Source organism: Anas platyrhynchos, chromosome 1, assembly GCF_047663525.1.
Source record: "Anas platyrhynchos isolate ZD024472 breed Pekin duck chromosome 1, IASCAAS_PekinDuck_T2T, whole genome shotgun sequence".
Lineage (NCBI taxonomy): Eukaryota > Metazoa > Chordata > Aves > Anseriformes > Anatidae > Anas > Anas platyrhynchos.
This window is the reverse complement of record NC_092587.1, coordinates 111567199-111590097: the sequence shown is the minus strand read 5'-3', so window position 1 is coordinate 111590097 and position 22899 is coordinate 111567199. Positions and strand designations below refer to the sequence as shown.

The following is a 22899-nucleotide window of genomic DNA, read 5'->3' as shown; positions in this document are numbered from 1 at the left end:
GTCCAGTACAGTTATCTGCTATCAGCCAGACTTCGTAGAGATACGGGATTCAAAGAAAGAGCTGCCCTCAAGCAGAGGAACATCTCCATGGTAAATCACCCCAGAATGGGCTTTGTGGCATAGCAAAATGCCAGCCATCCTCACTTCTCCAGGTATCGTGGGACATTTCATGCTGTTTCAGACCAGCTTTGCTCTCTGCAGCTCTGAAGTCACTGCAAAGTATCAAACAGCATAGAGAGAGCACTGTACGGCTTCCTTTATGGAATTGATTCCTAAATATTTGCTTTGGAAGAAAATAGCCTGGTTGTTTAGTAAAAATGAAAATGTAATTTACTTCTCCTTTGATCAAGCTGAAGTCAGTCACATGACAGGAGTGCTGCTAACACACGCTGTGTAACTGCTTTTGTCTATTCCCACTAGGCAGGCAGAGATTGCTTTCAGTAGCGAGGCATCCCAGCGCTTGGGCGTGGTACAGAGGAGGGTTCAAGTAATGAGCAAGCTCTCATTTCTCTCAGAAGACCTGGCAGAAGGCCCCGTCTGTTCTTTAATTACATTTCAACAGCTGTTTTTTATATATTTGTGTTTCCTTATTCAAACGTGGCTTATGAAGAAAAAAAAAAAAAAAAGCAAATGATGAGCATGCTTTTAACCAAGAAACACAAAACTCTGCAACACAAGAAGCTGTCATGGACTAGCCAAAATCTTTCCAAGAAAAATTATTTCCTTCCCAGACCCACGTCAGTGTTGATGCCACTATGGATGTGGTAGAAACTAAACAGAGCAGGTTGGGATCAAAGAGCTGTAATCCATATTGACTTGCAAGGAATCAGACGTTGTTAGTTATCAGTCTGTCATACTGACAGTGAGGTAATAGCCCAGCGTGATGTTACCCACAGGGTAAATGGAGAGGAACAGCTCTCCAGGACATTCAGGGGGCCTTCGTCCTTAGATGTCACCTCCTGGATCTCAGCTGTAGAGCTGTTCTTGGCTTCAGGGGAGTGAGCTGCAATGCTGTCATACGTGCATGCCCACACCTTCCCCCAGACATCTGCTTCCAGCTCAGCAAGGCCATGGTGGGGCAGGGAGCTATAGCTGTGAACACCTCTCCTCTCAGGGGCATCCCCCTGTCCCAGCCACCACAGCCCATGTGCTATGTCTCCACGAGGCTTATGCCAGGCAAGCTGCCAAGAAGTGCTAAGGACCCTCCAGAAGATTTCTTCAGGATTGGTCACTGGGAGACCAAACTTCTCCTCGTTAGTTTGGTGAGGTGAGCGAAAGGGGAAGTTTCCCTACTGTGATGTGATGATAGTCTTTGCTCCACTGACGGGAAAACCGGAAGAGTTCATGCCAAGCCCAATGTGCAAAGGCAGACTTTTTCATTACTGAAAAGGGAAAGAAAGGTTCACCTTCCTTGGGCAGACTCAGACTCTAAAGAGCAGGACTGCTCTGCTTTGCTGATGCACGACATGTTGCCTTGTTCTGTACGTCACATCTGTCTTGTTCCTTCTTCACTGCCCAAAGTTGTAAAAATGGGCATATAGGGATGACACGAGGTTCATCTTGTCTCCAGGAGGTTCATCTTGTCTCCAGCTCTGGTCAGAAGCATATGCTTAAGAGAGGTGTGTAAGCCTTGCCACTCATGGCCTTTCACAGCTTCTAGCTGTCAGCAGTGTAGGGATTTCCTGGTCTGGAAAGTGCATGTAGACTGTTGTGCTTAGTTGACAGTAAGACATGTTCTTTGTGAATATGTTTAAACCCCCGTGAATTAATTTATAATTTGGCTTCTACAGCATCCTGTGGCATAAGTTCCACAATTTAATTATAAGCTGTGTGAAAAAGTCTTTCCTGAACTCATTACAGAAATGCTACCTGATATTTTTTGTTGTTCTTGTGCTGTGAGAAATAGTGAATAGTTGATGCCCTCACCTCCTTCACCCTATTTATGATTTTAAAGATCTCTTTCATACTTTTACTTCCAACATGCAGAGCATCTTTTCTGGTCACTGAGAAGAGGACAAAATAGAATACAAAGTTCTCTGGAATATGTCTGGAATAGTTAAAGCAAGGTGCTGTACATATCTACTTGTGTATATAATCTGTGCAGAAGGAATTTACAAAACTGAGAAGGCTCAGTTATCTTAGTTAAAAAGCAAAGAAACAATATGTTTAGACTCCACTGAGACTACGTAGGCAAAATAGGAGGACAGAAAGTCCTAGTCTCTGTTTCCAAAAAGGCTAGCTGTGGAACAAGTTTAGGACCAAGACGGCCAAGTTTGGACTAGATGTTTCCTACTGAGGAATGTGGTGGATAATAATACAGTCCATTAGAAGTGGCTTCCAGCCCAAAGGGAATAATAAATGCAAGAATATGGTTGTCTCCTGAAAACAAAGCTGGTACTACGCTCAGAAACATAGTTGTTAATGAAATGCATCAAAACTAAAAATAACTTAGAAACAAATGTGCCAAAGTGTCAGAATCAGCTGGTGAAAAATAAGTACTGGCATTAAAATCAAGTGCATTTCTTGTGGGAGGTAAGTGAGTAACTCCATCTTCAGAAGAGCCTAATATAAAACCTCTCAGAAACATTTGCCTCTGTTTTTGTTTAAAGGGATACGCTTAAGCACAGTTAACTTACAGTTCTTTGCTTTTGTTTGCACAAGTGAAAGCAACATATGTTATTTTATGAACTGCCAGACATCACGGCAGAGGAACGAGCTCTACCCCCACGGTGCAGAATGGAAGGGGCTCCAGTGCTTACCAGTAATACCCAAAGCACTACTGAAAAGGAGATGAAGAGGAGGACACACACCTTTCAAGGCATCTGCTGTCTTATCCAGTGCACAAATGCCACTGTGCCCTTAAAATGCCCAGACCCTGAAATGCCATAGCCTAGATAAAGGTAAAGATGCAGGCAAGGTATCACAGTGCTATAGCTGTGTTTTGTCCTGAGTGTTTTTGGATTAATTTCTATAACAGATTGTTAGTCCCTGAAAAAGAAAAATAATAATAAAAAAATCCAAATATCCAGAGTAGATTTGGATCTGAACATTGTAAACTGCTCGTTCAAAATAACTGTAATGGATTGCTTTTGCTAACTTAGCATGACACCAACCTTTGGACTTTCTTTCAGTTCTCATTCCTTTTTAGCTTATTTGTGGAAACTTATAATTAGATTTTTCTTTTCCTTCTTCTCCCCCCACCCCAGCTGATAAAGTGCCATAAATCCTGGACATCATCCATGAGTGCAGTCATTTATGAATTTTGCTATTTTTTGCACATTGCACCATATGTAAGACAAACTAACTTAGAGGCACAGTTTCTTATTCCTGGCATGCAGGAGAGTCACTGAGAGATATCATATGGTCTCCTGGCAAAAGTACAAAGTGGCTCTTGTTGTTTGATCTACTGTCTTAAACTTAAATGCAAAATCTGATAATTGGGTCAGGCAGGAGAAGAACCTTACTAATAAAGCTCTTTTCATTTCCTTTTCCTATATTTCCTCTTTTCATCTTTTCTTTCTCTCTTTCTTGGTTGGTCCAAGGAGCTGGAATCAGCTGTTAGCAAAAGGGCTAGAAGCAGAGCTCGGCTTGTGGAATTGCATCTTCTCCTCAAAATCCCTCTCTGCCTGTCATCCTTCAGCATAAGCTGCTCTCCGACTTCCCTGCCAGTGGATTTGCTTACGCTCCTGGACTTGCTGTGAATGTTTTCTTAGAAATGTCTCGGTCTTTACAAAACTGGAATCACTGAATGCGTAGTAAGCATTCTCCACAATCATCCCCTCTTGAAAAACAAAAATGGTGTAGGAAACTCTTTTTCATCTAGGAGTCTCTTCTTATGCTGTTTGTAACAAAGACAGAGGCTTGTACTCCCAAGGATACACAAGCTAAAAGGACCATGAGCTTTCTTTGCAAGCCAAACGTCTCCATAATACAAGAAGCTGAGACCTGAGCACTCACTCAGCTGAGTGGTTTTTTAAGCAGTAATAGAGAGCTTTTGTTCTCTGCTAGGAACAGCACAGCAAGAACATTTCATGGTTGGTTTCATGGGTGGAATTAGATACTTCATGGTTGCCCACGTAATGGGATTGGCTGCATTTCCCTCCATGATTTTGCCTAAATTTCATCAAAAAATATGAAATCTCCATTTTGAAATTAGCCGCCAGCACATTTTAGAAAAGCCCTCGGGATTCTGCAGCAACCAAACGTCCACAGCCCCCGCCTCTGCAGCAAGCTGCCTGCCAGCATGGGAAGTGTCTGCCTGCAGCTTTGTCTGCTGGGTGGCCGCTGCTCCAGACCCATCAGCCTGACATGATTGCCACAAAAGGGCTTTAAAGTCACACAGGAGAAAGTTGCAGGAGCCGGCGATTGTTGGCCAGCAGCGACTGAGTAAGTGTTTTAATTGATCGCTGAGCCCCAGCTGTAGCATGTTTAGCACACAGGCTGAGAGCTATGGAAATGATCAGTTTTACACGATTACTTTTAGTATAATATGAATTGTCATTCTACTTACTGTGCTCTTAGACCTGTGACTTTCCTCCCCATCTCACCTCCAGGAGTCTTGGGAGTTCTTTTGAGTGCAGAAGACATATTTGACAGTTTGGTGAAAAACAAAGTAGGTATTTTTTCTCCTCAGATGTTGAATGCAAACACAGAAGCTCCCCAGCTGTGACCAGGAAAAATGCTCCAAAAGATGTTTCTCTCTATCCGGTTGGATAGAGCAGACAAGTTTTTGTGGGTGTAGCTGTGCCACTGCCCAAAACTGCATCTTGGCTGGTGAATTTATGGGAGCAATTGTTCAGCTGGACTCCTTACAAACCAAATTGCCTTGGTGGATAAGAATTCCCAAATAACTCCTTGCTCGGGACAGAAACTTAGCTTAAAAATAATGACAACAATAACAACAACAAACAACCTTTAGAAAACACATACTAAATAATGTGTATTGGAAGAGTATTTTTAGCAAAGATCAGCTGTACTACATTTTCACTGCGCATTCCAAGTTGAGCCTTAAATTCTGCATCTTGATCTGTGGAAGGGACACTGGAGCAGCTGGGCAATTTCATAAAAGAAAACATCAGAGCCAGCAAATGTAGAATACTTGAGTAGAAAATAAAATTAAAAAGCTGTAAGGCTCCCTCAAGATATGTGCTGAAAACGGAGTTCAGGAAGAACACAGGGTTTAAATTAGAAGGCAGAATAATAATGTAGGGACTATGGGGTAATTTTTTTAATTGTTCCCAAAACACTTTTTTTCTTGCCTTTCTCTCTTGGAGAAAATTAGACAGACTCATGCAGTGAGGAGATAAGAACACAAGCAAGGACTGTCAGCAGGGCTTCTGGGTTATTTGTACTTTTGGCAGATATTTCCTCGTCCATTCTGTGTGATGACTTAGGCCTTTTGCAGGTTTGATATTTGGTCAAAGGACCAGCTCACAGTGCCAATTTTCCCCATGTATCAGCATGAAGGCCACTGTGTTGAAGCACTGTCAAGCCTCAGCATTGTGCACTAGGGAATGTGGAAAGGGCAGTCGAGTGTCATGACGTCTCTGAATGTCTTTATTGGCTCCCATTTTGCATCCTAACTTCATCCTGCTCCTACTTTGATTGCCAGAAGTTACTTCACGTCACATCTGTAAAGGAATGTACAATCCTGATGATGAGTTGAGCATATAATACCAATGACTAACAACTACCCTGTGGTGTGCCTTTTCAGTCATTTTACAAACTAAAGGCCTCCAAGTAGGTCACTGCTAGAGCTGGATGAATTCCTAAGGGCAGCAGAAGATGCTGGTGTTGCTCTACAAATCTCTGCACCCTTGTCTTTGACAAGTATATTGTTGTATGTCATTTGGGGCTAATTGCACTGTTACTGACCTCAAGCAGGGAGATGAAGTGGTGGAAAGGAGCCTCAGACCACCTTGGGAGCAGTGCCCAGGATTTTACATTCCCATGACAGCCTGGGAAACTTTGGAAACTTTGGAAACATCCACCCCAAGCCATAGAGAAGCACAGATGTCTCACATGTAAGAGGGTATTTTGGTCTTGATTTTGGGGTTACCCAAGAGCTAACTCTAGTGTCTGGCACCTCATGGAAGCAGACAGCTCACAGATAACCCTCAAGGTTTTGGTGGCAATGCAGAGGATCAGAAGTGGTGGAACCCAGGGAGGGCTGACCACGAGGCAGGTGCAGCATGGGGCTTTGCAGCTCAAGGGAGCCTCAGGGGTGCCGTGGGCAGGACAGCGGCTTCCGTCTTGGTTACACTGACATCCATCGCCCAAGCCCACAGTCTCGTTGAGGCCAAAAGTCCCCTGGCGGTGCTCCAGAAGGGCAGCACTGCCGTGACTCCTTCCAACCACAGCGGTCAGCTGTGCTGCAACCACTGCACCAGTGGCTGTGGGCAGAGGAGGAAAGAGAGACAATAACAATTCTTGGCTGTGCAAAGCCCGCCAGGAATTGCATGGCTTCAATTATAACCGCCTTGTTTCTTTTGGTTTGTTTTTCTATCTTTTTTATTATTATTATTATTATTATTGCTATTATTATTCCAGATTCACTGGTTCAGTGTTTAATTCTACCCAGAACTTCCTTTGTCTGTTCCTTCTTGCAGACTTGCTGAAGACTGTCCAAACTTTTCACTTGCATGTGTTTACTAGTTGACTTCAAAAAAAAAAACAACTTTTACTTGAAAGGGCAGATGCAGTAACAGTGTTGTTTTAGTTCAAAAATAAATGTGAACAAAACTACTCCTGACAGTTAACAAATATGAAATACACTTGACTTCTAGACTATTAAACAAGAGCAGCAAAATGTTCCCAGCAGTTGCTTAATGCAATTACTTGATTAGAGAAAGGCATTTCATTTCCTAACCGCTACAAGAATAAGCAATATAGCTGTCAATAATTTTGCAGCAAGGTCTGAGGGCTGGTGGTCAGCCTTAGACCACATCTTTGCATGGTCATTAGTGCATATCCATCAATGCACCCAGCACAGCCTTAAGATTCTTGAGGGATTTCAGCAGTATGCGAATGACCTTTTCCTTCATCAGTTTCCAGGATGTTTTCCATTACTGAATATGTAGCACATCATAATGTTTTACATCAATCCTCCATTTAAGTCATATCATGTTATTTTGAGACAGCGTAAAATCCTGGCTGCCTTTCGCATTCAGGGGGTGATGTGTAAGTGGGGTGGCTCCCCATCTGAAAGCACTGTCAATGAGCTGAAAGACCTCCAAATGCTTATACAAAGTATGTACTCTAACAGGAGAAAGAGGGATTTGTCTTTCAGTGACTAGGGTTGCAGCAAGGGCCTAAGGGAGAGGTGATGGTCAATCAGATGGTGTGCTCAGCACCTGGGGCTTCCAACTTGCTTAAAATGTTCCAAGGGCAAAACTGATTTGATCCCAAAAAGACAGCTTTCATCCCCTCTAATGTTTGCTGGTGAGCAAGGGTGAGTCCTCGTTGGTATTTTAGTGTGATCAGGATTGCATGTCTGAAGGGCATCTCTCTGTCATCCCCCACCATGCTCTGGTGCATATCATGGGGTGGTCTCATTGAGCATGGGCTGGGTCCCTTTCTGCTGAAGCACAACTGAAGAGCAGGTTCCAAGGGGGTCAGATAACCTCAAGTCTAGCCTCAAGTGAGTACTCTGAAATACAAGTGGTGTGTTTGTCAGGCCTACAGCACCACTGGTTTCTGTCTGCAGACTTACTGCTACGGCCCAGCCTGACTTGCTACTGCCAGCACAGACAGAGCATTACACCTCCCAGGTTAAAGAGCTACTGGAGCAGTGTGTATATATGGGACACAGTAAAAATGTTCATCATTTTTGTTTCAGTCACAACATGTGCAGCCCAACCCAGCATTAAAGCTAGGTGCTGGTAGCCCCACAGTGGGAGGCGTAAAGAGCCAAAGACCATATGCCTGCAAAACTATACATGTGTGAAATCACTGATGTCCCTTTCCCTTGCCTAGAAGGCATCTTTGTAGGTGGCTGTGGGGTGGTGGGGCTGAGTAGTCCCAAGTCAGAACAGAAAAATGCAGGAGCATTTTTGTTTCCATAAAAGATGGAATAGTTTCCCTCATTCATCAGTCTTACTTAAGTCATATTTATAAATACATTCTGTCTGTGTTACTAAAGGAGACATCTTGACCATGTGTTCAAAATTATAAGTGTGAACTCATAGTGTTCTGTTGTACATAAATATTGTCTGCCACACTGTCATTCCTCAGCTTTATATTGACGCCTTTAAACTCATTTATGGTATAAATTAATAATGCTTCCTCTTAAGGGGGCTAGTTCCTTGGCTGAGTGATACACCATGCATAGATTTATTGAGAGGATGGGGCAGGATTAAAGGCAGGGTTTTTTCTCATCCCCTCTCAAGGTCCAGGTCACACGATGCAGGAGGAAACAGCCAGACCTGCTGTGAACTCTCCACCTCACTTAACCGTATCATCACTGAAGGCATTCATCCCAACAGGTGAAGGTCTCTTATGAATTTGGGGGTTATCTTCCATGTCAGAAAAAAAAAATGCAAACAGGAGAGAATACGTTGAATACATTGTGGCAAAATGAAAAACCTAAAAAATATTAGTTTAAGGTAGTGAAAAATATTTTAGTTTGACCTGAATGTAAAAGTTTCAGTTCGGGTTTGGTTTACCAGTCTTTTATAACTTTTTTTTTTGATGTAGACATGTCTTCAGACAAACAAACAAACACAAATTATCAAAATAAGAGTCAAAGTATTCATTTTAAGATTACCTTAGTGACATTTAAAAAATCCCATTTAGAAAATGTCAAAATGAAATTAACCACTTCAAAACAATTTCCCCATTTTTCTGGTCTGAATCTGTAAGCAAATTTTATTCAAATTCATGAATTAATGTTCATTCCCCTGATATACCATCTTTCACTGGAAAAAAAAAATTATCTTCAGCTCCGTTCAGAGTTTATCCATGATTTGAGAATTGGGGGTGTTTCCTGCTTTTTCCGCATCCTGCTGCACGCAGACACTGAGAAGACCAACTTTCTTCCCCTGGGAGCAACTTCGTTACCTCTCTAAAGTATTACAATTTTGAGTGAACTCTCCTTTAGAAATAATGGTGGCTACTTGTAAAGTTGGATTTTTCTTGGCCAAGCCAAAGCACACAGTGCAGCTTAGCTTTTGCTGATAATTGGGAAGTTTTCAGTGGTAGGACTACTGAACACGTTTTAGGGAGATATGAAAGGCATCCATACAGAGTTTATTACGAACACCCTTCCTAGCACACTCATAGGACTGTTTGCGTGCAGAGGGAGCCGGTGTCCATCAGCACTGCTGCAGCTGGCGTCCCTGCCCCGCTCTTCATCCTCCTGCCTCGTTCTTACCAGGGACTGAATTACTACACGTCGGGTCTGGTGTGACATGAGGGAATTACAGCACTTCTGTCTGCATTCAGTGTGCTGACTGAGCGGGTGCTGGCAGGCGTGGGTGGCTTTCTGCAACCATGAGACGTGGAAAGGCAAAACCACCTCTGCCCCCGATCAGCCTCTGGTGTGGCCCAGTGCGCGCACCCGCTGCCTTACCACACACCAGAGCTGCTTTCTGATTTTACTTCAAAAGGAATTTGAGCACATGCATTGCCACAGTTGGGGAAAAACAATTCAGAAGCACTTTCCTTGATGTGTTATTCATTCTCCTACTTGGTGTATCAAGGGCAAAATTTTCTCTTCTTTCTGATCCTGAGCACAGATCAAAAGGAAAGTAGGTCCCACATTTGCTGTTTGCCTTTTAGGGATCCAGCCTTTATATGCATACACACAACAGTAATGCTTGAAGCCTGTAGCTGAGAAAACTTCTGTTTGCAGTAGTTAGCAAACAGGTTAACACAGCACTAGTTTCTCTGGAAAAGTGATGCCTGAGATTGCAGCACTGGCTGTGAAATGATGTTGTACTGCTGAGATGGACAGTGGTCTTTGCGTTTGTAACTCCAGAGTCAGATGTTGTGGTGGTAGCAAAGTGTCTGGTTTTTTATTCATCCAGTTCCTGGGCCTGCAAGTAATTTACTGGCATGAGTAATTTCTCTGAGTTTGCTTTCATACATAAGTTTTTATAATATCAAACCCATATCTTGCATTCTTTGTTGAGTGCTACACTTCATATGAAACCAGTGGGGAGCTCAGGCTTATACAGTATTTCTTTTTTCATAATCTTTGTAGAAATTTTGCAGTGTTATCGGAGGCTTTGGTTTCTCTTTTTCTCTCTTTCTTTTCATGTATGTATATGTGTGTGTGTGCATGCATACATAGAAGTTATGTGTGTTTGTCTGAGTTTGTGTGCATGAACCAGCTAGGTGCAATGCTGTCTATTTTTCATTTGAAATTATGGAACACAAGTGCCACAAAGAGTTTTATATCATGCAAGAGGAAGCCGTACCCTAGGAGATTGAATTCCATGTTGCTGTATCTCACATACTTTATCAGCTACTCCCATTGCAGATATGAGACGTGAATATGAGGAAAGATGCTTCATTTCCATTTCACATACCTGGATATTGCACATTGCCACAGCACAGTGACAGTGCATTAAAACTGAAAGGTGGAAAAGTATTCCTTTTGTGAACAGAAACTACATTTAGATTTTTTTAAGAGGTTCTTCAAAGGAAACATCCCCTCCATTTCTGAATGTGGAAATCTTTTGGCCAGCGCTGCTGGGCATCATGACGTCCTCCCCATCCCTGGTCCTGTGCAGGGGCCCTGCGGCAGACTTCCCCCCAGCCTGGCGCGGCAGCTCCCCACCCCAAAAAGCAAGCAGTGAGATGCTTTTGAAGTGCTGAAGCCCAGCCCATTTCAATTTCGGAGGCTTTTCATCTCTGCCTTTCAACCGCGGGGCGCGTGGGTGTATCTCCAAACACAAACAGCGGGGCTGCCCACGCAGCCCCACCAGCCGGGGAGCCGGACGGAGTCCCCAGCTCCCTGTGTCCCTCCAGGGGTTCATTTTTCTCGTGCTGTGTGATGTCCGACTGGGAGAGGAGGAGAAAAAAATCAAAAAGAAAGCAACAGTCTGAAACTGCTGTAAATATACAGGGTGGTTGCCGTTTGGGGAGGCGGAAGGAAAAAAAAAAAGAAAAATGTCGTCCCTTTGGGTAGTAGCCTTAAGCAGACCAAATGGCTGGAGAAAGAGTAGGGGGGAGAGGGGAGAGAGAGCAAACTAGAAGCCTCACATGAGGAAATGCAATTGGATGTCAGAGTGAGGGCTTTGATGTTGGTGGAGGAGATTAAATGTCCACATAAAGGATTGGACTCGGGTGGTCTGTGCTGTTTCCTCTCACATGCACCGCCGTGTGACAATTGCTTTTCAAACATCAGAAATTTACCACGTTCTAAAGCAGGACTTAAAGAAAGGAGAAAAAAAAAGAAAAAAAAAAAAAAAAAAAAAAAAGACATCAAAGAGAGGTTTGAGTGCGGTGCACTGGGTGCATCACATAGCCCAGGGCTTCCAGCGATGGGGCGATGCTGCCCATGCTGCCATCACGGTGGAAATATGGCCGGGCTGCCAGGCACTGCCGAGGCCCCTCACGGTGACGTGTCCTGAAAGGCAAGGTCTCAAGCAGTGAATTATTCCTCCCAGATCTCCAGCCTTCACTCCTGAAATGACAGGGGAGCTCGCAGGAACCAGAGCAGTCGGCGCGTAGCCTTGTGCACCCATGTTCTCCACCTTGGCACAACAGCGCTTTGCAGAGCTGTGGTTAAGTGCTCCCCTCATTTTAAGCATCTTCTAAGTCATATTGCCTCAGTAAAACCTTAGCACATTGTTAATTTTCACTTTTAAGTGCTCTGCTAGGTTTCGGCCAGAGCCCCCGCCAGTTTCTCTGAAGTCTTGAGATGTGAACCACAGTAAGGGAGGATTTATTAGACTATTATTATCATTATTCCTGAGTGTAGATAGTTAGGAACATTAACTTTGTAGACAGAAGCAACAAAAAGTCCTTGCTTCCTAAGGTTCAGCAAAATACACAGAAACATGCAGAGTGGGTAGTGCAAATGCCTTCCCCCTCTGGTGTCATTCCTGTCAGGGATAGCTTCAAACATGATTTGTGCCAAAGTGGGTGTAAGCAGGGAAAGTCTGATTGATTTTAATGAGCGTTGGACCATGCATAAAAATCAGGAGGAATATAACACAAGTGACAAACGGCACTGCCATGCTCCTAAATGGGACTCTGTGGGATGAAATCTTTTGCCAGTGAAGTTAAAGTTTGGATGTGTAGTAATTTGGCTACTGTGGTTTCATGCATTTTCTACTGCAGTCAGCATTTTTATTCTGCTCTGATTATAGGTGCATTTGCAATTTTTAAAGACTTGGGTAGAGGGTTTCTTTTTTTTGCATTGAATAATTACAGAATATTTACTGTTGTTCCCTCAGACATTTTTGACTCAAGTCACTTACTCTTTTATTTTTTTCTTCTGCACCAATTTTCTGTAATCTGTAATTTTCTGTAAAGATCAGTAAACTTAACGCTTACTTACATATATTTTGATAGAGACAAAAAGAGGAAGCATTTCCGTTTGGGAAAGTAATGTCATAAAAATCGGTTTGGTTTTCTATGCCAGAAAAAAATAATAATAAAAAAAAATCCTACAGATTAAACTGAACTGTGGAATCCATCCAGATTTTATCAGAAAAATGTATATACGCTAGGCATGCCACATGCACAGCTTTTAAAGTGAATATCCTGAAGTTGTGCCAGAAAAAAAATTTGCATTGATACATATGCACCTCTTCATCAGGTTAATGAACTATTTGAAAAGATAACTCATAATATAATCCTACTGTATTTTCTGTGCAATAATGATTATGGTTAGTGAGCTTTCACACCCTGCACAGACCCTACCTTTAGTCTACGTTAGACCATAAGTCTTCAGTCATGAGGAGTTTATGCCTTTATGGCAAAAGCAGCACGGACAAGTGAATGGAGTGTGGTTACAGTGGTAATTAGTTAACATTTTTGTCACACTTAGAAGGAAAGCTTTCAAATCTCCCTAACAATAACACAACGAGTGAAGGTTTGCTCATACATGCAAGCAAAATATCTGAGTTTATTTGATGTATAAACTCTAAAGCCTTTCTCTCTCTTTCTCTCTGGTATCTCGAGAATGGGTAAGATAATTGTATTGCGTGGTTCAAAATACCATACATAAATCAAAGGATTTAGCATAGTTTTGTAGGACACAGAGACAGTCTTAGCTTACTAAGCTTAAGTTACTGCATATGTTTTTCATTAAAGAATCCAATCCCTGATCTTCATAAAAAAACACCAAAAAATCATTGTCTATAACAAAACATCAAACAATAAAATTATCATTAGCTTTCTAGACCATTACGAAATGAGAATCCCTACATTAATCTTACTGTTATTTGGTTTTAGTAAAGTGACCTTCAAAAAGAGTTTGGGTGAATAAAGCACTGAAGCATTTGCAGCGGAGCAGACAGCCTGACATTTAAGAGAATTCTCTAGTTTTACTGTAATCAACATAGCATCACACATGCAGAAGCAATGATTTTAAAAGTAAGTCTGGGAGATAAAAAGGTCTGTTGCTCAGGGGAAAGAGCTTGAAAATATTTACAAAAACATCCGGACCATAGTGGAAAACACATCAGATTGACTTAAGACAGTAAAGTCACCAAATGAAAGCATATTGGCAAAAATGGCTTGTGAAGAGCAAACAGGCAGAGGCACGTCGGCTTTGAGGCTGCTCTGAGAATAAAAATAATACCTTTATAAGCCACCTGCAAGAGCCAGGCTCTGAGATTTTTCCCAAGCGGCATGTTTCAAACACAAAAGGCAGCTGCATCTGGCTGAAGAAGCTGCAGGACAGGGAGCGAGGAATAATGGATCCAGAGGCAAAGGGGTGAAAAAGCGTGTGGGGAGAGGATGCCCTGTACCCCAGGACCATCTGCACATCTCCAGGCAGGGTGCATCGACGCCGCTGAACTTAGTGCAAACAACTTCCACTCGGCGGCCCTCGGCTCTATTTCCAACCTGCTTATTTATTGCTTCTGATTATTTTTAGTTACTAATGGATATATACAATAAAATGCAGTACTTATGGTGTTTAGATATCTTTAATGCAGAACACATTTAACAAGGACATTCAAGGACAGGCGAATACTTAGCACATGGCAGACCACATGTTATTTTTTCCTTTCATCTGAAGGATTTGGAGCCTAAGCTAGAGTGGGCTCTACTATTGTTAATTACGTCCCAGATCATTAAAGTCCCGGTGTCCATTGGGCATTCCCAACTCATTGGCTACCCTTGAGGTCCCTCACTGGGATTTTATATTTCATCCTTTTGCCTAAGCCACACAAAGGCTGCCCTTGTGGAAGCATCCTCCAGGCTAGAAGTGCGGCATGTGATTTTGCAAGTGCTTCAGCACAGGTCTCGAAGAAACATTGAATTTGCACAGGGCTCGTAGGGGTCCTGCCTTCAGCCAGCTCTGCAGTGCAGGGAGCTGCTCCAGGCAACCTTGGATGTCCCTGCAGGTTGCTGGGCACTTTATTTATTCTTGCTCAGGTTAAAAGCCACCTCAGATGTGGTTGCACTTATTCAGTGGGTGAAATTGCACTTCGAAACTCCCTGTGATCAGAAACGCTCAACAGAATTCCTTGGAATGAAAAGAGCTACGTAAAGGAGAATTAGTATTGTGTATACTGCTAAAATAGGGGGCAGAGGAACTTTAAATTTGCAGAGGCGAATAATGAGGTATAGAAAATACAACCTGTATTGACCCATATTTTTTCTTTTGAATGCATGTCCAGGACATAAAGCAATAACAAACTTGCCAACAAATATACAATTTGCATATGGAAAGAAGCAAAGCTGAACAAAATATGCAAGAATTTACAGCAGTGTTTTAGAGCCAATATTATTATAAGATGCAGCTCCAGAGAAATACAGTTCAGGGCTGTCAGCATTTTGAAATTTAATTCATTAATTTGGGAAGGAAGATGGACATGTACAGCTTCATTCCAGGTTAGCTCACACTGTGAAGAATCGCTTACTTTTTTCTCCGTTCAACAGAAGTCTTCTGGATCCAAACTGAAATATGAGTGCAAAATAGATTATTGGCTCAATTCTCTCATACAGCCAAGTAAGAATAATTTTCCAAACAGAAATTTAATCCTAAATAATTTAATAATATAATCTAATTGCTTAGTTATTAGACAGAACATGAACCAAATTCAGCCCTGGTATGTACAAACTTGCCTTGATTGGAATTCTACCGACTTGCTGAAAGGGCTGGGTTTGGCTGCACTTTATTTTCCCCAATCATAATATTAAAAGTTGGTGTTCAGTTAATGTGGAAAGCTGCACCAAACCAGTGGGAAACAAATTCCTGATTTTTGTCTTGTTCTCAGGGCATAAAAAGAGGTGAGAATCACGCTATGCTTAATCTTTTCAAAAACTTCTCCTAGTCCAAAATCAGGACTCAGAGAGCCTTTCACATCTGCAGTATGGGCAAATCCTACCTCCCTTCATATGCTCAAGAAGTGTTTATTTTCAGAAGTGTCTCAGCTTTTTTGGTTTCTATGGGCTAATTCTATAAGGCATGCTAACACTCTGAATGTCTGCTGGAAAGTGCACAGTGTTTGACCTCTGCAGAGGTCTCAGAGACTTCTGGGGTAACTGGCATCATGCCGGCAGCTCTTTGCTGTCCCAGTCGTCCAGGTAAACAAAGAAAAAGATATTGATTTGTGCTGCCAAAACATATGAAATCATCCCGGCCATGTGAATAAGGCAACCAGTGCCTTAATCTTCCACCTAAATTCAAGAAATTGTTCAGCCTTGGGGGCAGTGGGTGCTGGGGTTTTTGCACCCATTTAGCCAAATAAAATTAAAAGAACATCCCAAACAAAAGAACATGAAAGAGGAGAGAAACCTTAAGTTTAGACTTAAGTTTACCTTAAGTTTAGACTTTTTGAGTATGGCAAACTGCAAGCGTTGCAAAGAAAAATATACACTGGCTCACACCACTGGGAGGCCGCTGGCTTGGATGGTGGGAACTGGTCCTTTATCTGCCCTCTGAAACTTCCCCTGTGCTTTGCTGTTTCCCATCTTCCATTGGTGTCCACTGCAGACATAATATTTAAATCCAATTTATTGTCTCTTTTAAAGTTTGAAATACGAAGAGGAGGGGAGGCGGGAGGAGAGAGGAAACCATATGTCAAGAGAAGTGAATCAAAGTGAAAGTGGTGTGTGTGCGCGCATCGGAGGGGGCTAAATTTGGCCTGCTGTTTTCTATTTTGACTATTGGAAAATTTTGGTGAGATGTGGGCTTGGTGCGACATCTGTTTGGCTTTGGGGAGTGTGTGCGTGTCCGCATGCGTGTGCGCGTGTGTGGCAGGGACTGATGTCTTTCTTTGTGCGAAGCTGCACAGTATCACATGGGGATATAAAACGTGAACTCCCACTTAGAAAATTCACGCAGAGCGGTATTTCATCTCTCTTCATGCTGGTGAGTTTAGCTCATAGGGCACATACACAGCAAGTCTTTTTCACCATCAATATATAGTGCTTAGGAAAGCTTTACTCCAGTGATGTTCCCTGAACCAAATGTTTGAACCAAACTGGAATGTTTCTAATGTTCATTGAGGCTCTGAGAATGCATCATGACTAGCACTTACGGATGCTGTTGCAGCAAATATTACACATGCGGCTTCCTAACCTGGTCTACTGCTTGCCTAAAGCCAGCAACAGGCACGAGTAGAGCCAGCTCACAACTCACAGCTTCAGTCAGCCCTGGAAATCAGGCCACACATTTTCACTTTTCTCTCCTCATCACTAGAAAGGAGACAGACACCCTGGGGTTGGGCTGCTGTTGTTTTTTTTTCTACTTTCTCCATATCAGCAGTCCCAATATTTGTTTATAAAATGAGGGGGGGGGGGGGAAGAGAGCAACAAATCTATTTCAACAGAATTTATAGTATGTTGTGTATGGCTCTACTGAAAACAGAGCCTGATACTTCAAGGGTAATCAAGTGCCTGCAAACCAGCTCTTCCACCACTGCTGGCAATAATTAGCCATTCAGACTGCACTAAAAGCTGCCTGAAGGCGGAGAGACATTTCTAGTTTGGGGAGATGTTTTTTAAAAAATAAAAATTAAAAAAAAAAAAATCTGCCAATATTACTTGCTGCTGTTTTTCTTAAATTTCATCCCATTTTCTGTGGTGTCTCCGAACAACCTGGAAGTTTGTGCTTCCCAAAGAGCAACACACAGTGTTTGTCAGCTTTTAGGCACTAAAGCATTTGACATTAGTATAGTTTCTATTTTTGTGTAAAATCCCAAACATCTGTTCCACAGGAGAGGGGTTTGCTACCAAGCACTACTGTTAGATTTCTCGCCAACAAGTTTCATTGCTTCATGTGGTTTGTGTTTTGTTCTTTAAACAGTTAATTATGTTTTATTCTTTCTTCCATAAAAGCTAAATTTAGCCAAGATCTTCTCTAATCTGAAACATTTTATGGAAATGACAGTGTTGTTAAAAAAAGCATTCTGGGTAGAGATTACAAATGTATAAAATAAGTGAGCACAGTGTCCTTTATATCATATCTCTGTTCACCACCCTATCTTTGATGAATACGGGCAAAGGCTGCAATAAACAGAGATCAAGTAGCCTGCTGTACGTACATATGTGTACACTGGGATGCTTGCACACGCCAGTGGACGTGCACTCCCCACACACACATGCACCCGGCGGTTTATACACTGCTGTCAGCAGCCAGCCCCTGATTCACCGAGCTAAAAGAGGGGGGTCAAAACCCAGCCGGTGGGATTTATAAGAAAGTTTCACAGTGTTTTAGAACAGCAGGGCTGGAAGAGACCTCAAGAGGTCACTCCATCCATTCCATGTCCCTAGAAAGAACAGCCTCACTTATATCACTGCTGGGGAGTGTTTTTGTAACTAATCCACAGAGACATCCAGCACGGGAGATTGTGCCTCCGATCCCTGCTGCGGTAGGGGTTTGCTGCAGCCTTGCACACTTTGTGTACATCCCAGTAGCTGCCGGGCACGGGGCTGTGCTGGTGGTACAGGAACCATCAGTCCGAGGCATCCTGAACATGCACAGCACCTCTCACATGCCAGAGGATCGCCCATGGGAGGCAGGAGCTTTGCTGTTCTTGCAAATGGCTTCAGGATTTCAGCCAAAATATACATATTTACCATAGTGACACAAAATACAGGCACAAACTCATAAACTATTGCCAAGAGTGCTGGCAGTCTTACTTATCTGGCCCTCAGCCTTTATCAAATTGAAAGATAAAGTCTGTTTACAAGAAAACTGCTGAGAAATCAGACTCTAAAGAGTGTGCTTGAAGTGGCGTACCAGCTTCTCCAAACATTCAGCATCTGTATCTTAAGCTGACTCCTACATGTTCCACATTTTATATGTTTTTGTTTTTCCCTGTCTGTGTGGATACAACTTAATGCCCTCGTCATCTCTAGGATGACAAAATGGGCAGCAACCACTTTTGGCAAGTGACGTGTGGGTCCCTTGACTTCAGCCCTACATATGTGACGATTCCTTCTTCCTACACTACTCGTAATTGAACTGCTGCCGTGTCAGGCAGACCACACAGTGCTGTATTCTAGAGGCAGATACTCTTATTATGAAGCTTTTCATACTGACCTCCAGCAATATGGAAATGGGCAGTATTTATGTGGAAAAACATGGGAAGCTCCCTGCTCTTTAGGACCTGAAACTGCTGCTGTTGCTTGTGCATCCTCTATTTCAAGGGCTTGTGCCCAGGTGGCTCTCAGCTGAGGCCACCACCATTGTCATTTGCTGAGATGGTGGTATTTCCCCGTATTTCCGCAGAAATTGGCACAGTGCAAGAAAGCACACCACCCCTGCTAGAACTGCATCACCTTATCTGCTGTTGCCACTTGACAGGCCATGCCACCACTGCAGGGAGGGAGCCCAAATAATTTGCATGGCACTGAGACGGACTGTGCTCATCTGCCAGGCACCGCGAGCCATTGTGTGCCAGAGGGAGTGTGGGCACCACAAAAATGCAGCAGGCAAAAACCGGTGTTTGGGTGTTATGTTGAGCCCTTGCCCCTGCTGGGTTTTGCACAAGTATTCCCACCGAGTTTATGAGGAGAGGAAGGAACAGAAGAAAAGAGGGCTAAGTTTCCTTGGAGCACATGGGGAACTGAGCCCAACCCAAACAGGGAGCCTTGCAGTCACCCAGGGGTATTTTGTGAGGCTGCAGCACAGGTCATGCATTTCTGGGGCTGTGAAATTCCACAAAGAGCAGTGCCACTGTTGGTCTACTCAGTGATCTTAGTGGTGTGGATTTTTTTAATACCATTATTATCACATCGACAAGAAATACGCTCTGTGCACTTGTAGCCTGCACACTTCTTTTTCTTTTTGCTTTCACATTTCACTGGTTCTTCAGGGCTTCAGCAGCTTTAGCCATCCACCTTCAGCTCTGTGGCCTTCAGCCATCACTTAGACTTTTCTGAAGGGCCCCAAGATTTCAAGAGCAGGGACTTTTAGTGCAGGGAATTACCTTCAGCCTTCCACAGCAGGCACTCTTTATATGCCTGTAAAAGAGGTAACCACTGCAGTGCCAGCTGCCCAGGGAAGAGTTGCCCTTCATGATGTGCATCAGCTTCTGAGCAGGAGCTGTACTGTCTGGGTCAAGGCATGCAGGGAGGGGAGAGGGGCCAGAAGCAGAAAAATGCTTCGTCTGCTCTGTGCATAATTTTTGCCCTGTTTGGTTACACATGTGTAGCAACTGGAGACAGCATCCAGGGACAGAATTTGAGTCCATGGTGTCCTTGACACTAGAGTGTGTCCTCCTGTTTGCTTCTGTGTGACTATCCTCCAGCAGCAGCATTGATACCACCTTGTTCCCTTACCTGGGATGGGTACTAGTATGATGCTGGGTGGCTGTGGATATCTTACCATGCAATGCTTCATGGTTATGGAGGCAGTTAAGCAATTTGACATTTGTATTTCTCAGGTACAGGAATCATGTTTTCCCTGCATCCCTTCTACATGTATGCAATACATATTTGTGTCCGGGTTTGATCTTATATTTACAATGAGCGTGTGAAATTACACGAGAAAAATGGCTATAAATGCTGTGGATATGCACATCAGCACCCTTTGTTTTTTCCAGAAGTACAATATCCCTCTGTCCTTCCTCTTTTTACTGCTTTGCATGTGCTTGTGAACTCCAGTCCCTTGTCTTCCTGGGAATTGTGTAACACATCCGTCTGATTTCTTGTTCAGCATTATCGAGCTTCAGCCTCAGGAATACCTGTCACTTCCTGGCTCTAATTTTGTTTGGGCTATAAAATAGACCACCCAATTGGAGAAGGAAATATTGCTATTGCCGCACTAATTCTTAAATGATTATTTTTTTTTCAGTACTTCGGCTCCACTGGCAAGGAGCCAAATGTGTGGTAGAGCACAAACCACTAAAATCTGCACAAAGACCACCAAGTACACCCTTGTACGGGCAGCCCATCCGCAACATGCAAACACGAAGCAGGCTGCATCACCTGCAACACGTGGTTACTTGTTGCTGGAATTCAGCAGCCTGCTTTGGAAAATTCTGCACTGGGCCACTCGTCTTTCACTCGGTGCTAAGGTATCTAACACTGTGTTGCACTCATACAGCAGATTTCCATGTAAAGTTGGCATTAGTTGATTCTTCCAATGTGCTTTGAACTCCTCCTGTCCATTTCTTCGAGTCGCCTTTTGTTGCCCTGCTCTGCCCTGCTTTTATCTGTCATCACAAAGTTGTCGGCTGCCCATGCTGCAGATAAGCTCACCATAGTTTGCAACTGCTGTCCCGGGGCTGGGCTCTGCAAATCCATTTTTACACAAAGCTTTTGGTTGACAGCATCCCTCCAGCTTCATATGGGGGCCTCCGAGACCCCTTGCTCCAAGACCCAGTGCCTCCCATTCCTGGTACTGGCAGCACAAGAGAAGGCACGATACTCGCGGCTGCTGTCACCTGGTCTGATTCAGGGCAAATACGCATGGCCCAAGGTGGTGGTTTGCATCAACTAACCCCAGGAAACATTTCAGCGCAATTCTTAAGGCAGTCGAGAGTGTAGGGCACCACTGGGGGAAAAGGTCTTCCCACACTTCTGCAAAGACATGCCATTTCCCCTGAAACGAAATTCCCGGTGAAATATTTCATAACATAAAAATAAGTATGAAGTGCTACGCATACCTACCTACTGTTTTTAATGTCAAGCTACAGAAAATACACAGAAAGGATTTTCTTTCCTTGAGAAATAAGGAAACACGATGTCAAGTCTTAAAAATTCAAATTATTTTCAAAATATTTCAAAAGAAAATTGGCTTAAACAGATCCTTTTTGCCATTAAAAGATTGAATTTGATAAATCAGCTGATGGTAAAAATGTTGCACTGAAAAACCCACAACTGACTTCTGTACAGATCATCATCCCCACTGTATCCACCAGAAGTTAGTAACTTTAGCCTGTCACTGAATCGTGTGATGGAAGATCACCAAGAAGATGACAAATAATAAATTCTTTAAGAGAAGCCACATTGAAAACTGGATAAATTAAAGTATGAATATGTTGAATAAGTGCTGGCTGTTACCTTAAATCTGACATTGTTAGGCAAATTTCCCGTGTTTCTATAATCTCTTCACCTTCCGTTTTACAGCATATTGTGCTCAAAAATCTGTGGATAGATTTCCACTTTTCATTCCTTTAAAAATAATAATAATAATAATGAAATAAAATCTTGCTGTTCTAGTCTCTAGTCTCCAAAGTCTAAAGCAAGGAATATACAGTTTTTCCCCAATAAAAGAGTGACATAATAGAAAAACATACAGTCTTTTGCTACATGTGCTGATCTGGAGTAAAAACCTTTCTGTGTGTCCTTCTATGAGTTTTGTCTTTGAAATAATAAACAAAGGTAAAGTCTTCAAAGACGCTTGGTTTTCACTCTGGCTTTCACTTAGGCTGGCAAGGAAGCCCTTCTCTTTGTACCGTTTCTTCCAGATTTGTGTTTTTAATTTAAGAGGAGGTGAGAAAGTGGCACTCTGAAAGCATGGGACCAGTGGTGCCCAGCACCCCTGTTCTGGCTGCCAGGAGCAGTGTGCCAGCACGTATGAAATCGGGTGTTTCAGAAAGGTGAATTGCTTCAAGGTAGAATGACTGGAGCTGTTGTGCCAGTGCTAGCTATATAAAAGAAAAGAAAATTGTCAAAAACTTCAGGAAATGCTCTGCTCTGAGTTGACTCAAAGCAAATCTTTAAGACTGCTGGCAAACTGCTTTGAAAAATTATTCTAGAACCAAGCAAAACCTTTAAGATCAAAGGTTTCAGCTGCCAAGGCTTTTAGAACAATTTTGAAATAAGATTAAAAGTGAAGTGTTATTTTGGGTACAAATATTTGATTAAAAAAATCCATCTGTATATTTTTCACTTTCTTAAGCAAAATCAGTCAAATAATATGCATAAATTGGTGAAATACCGTTCCAACCTAAATCTGCATTGTTGTAGAGGGCAAAAAAAAATTTGGCCTTAACATTTTATGCACCCTATCAAGAAGGATTTCTTTAGTCTGTTTTCCTTTACTTATCCGTCTAGCCTATAATATGTCGCCTATTTTTCCCACTCCTTCTTCCCAGTAAGTATTAGTGTGGGCGATAATAATACAGTGTAATCAATGGGGCCCAAGCAGCACTAGCAAGTGAGAGGAGGAACGCCATTTAACAAGGGATCGTATATCTGACACTGCCATCCGAGTGGCTGCTCTCACGTCCTCTCAGTTGTTGTGTCAGAAAATCAATCCGTGACTTCAGCAAAATCTTGACGCTTTCTCCCGTCCGCAGAGGGGACCGTTAATAATTC

At 42.8% G+C, this 22899-nt stretch overlaps 1 protein-coding gene across 6 annotated transcripts in view; it reads left to right on the top strand.

Annotated features, from left to right (window-relative positions):
- Positions 1-22899, top strand: part of RUNX1 (RUNX family transcription factor 1) — a 156072-nt gene that overhangs the window by 41813 nt on the left and 91360 nt on the right. For 2 of the 6 annotated variants that reach the window (XM_038166404.2, XM_027449137.3), the window contains exon 3: positions 8388-8483. The exons of the other annotated variants lie outside the window; for them this stretch is intronic. In XM_038166404.2, coding sequence (XP_038022332.1) covers positions 8388-8483 — 96 coding nt within the window. The remainder of the gene's footprint in view (positions 1-8387; positions 8484-22899) is intronic. 6 annotated transcript variants of the gene reach the window in all.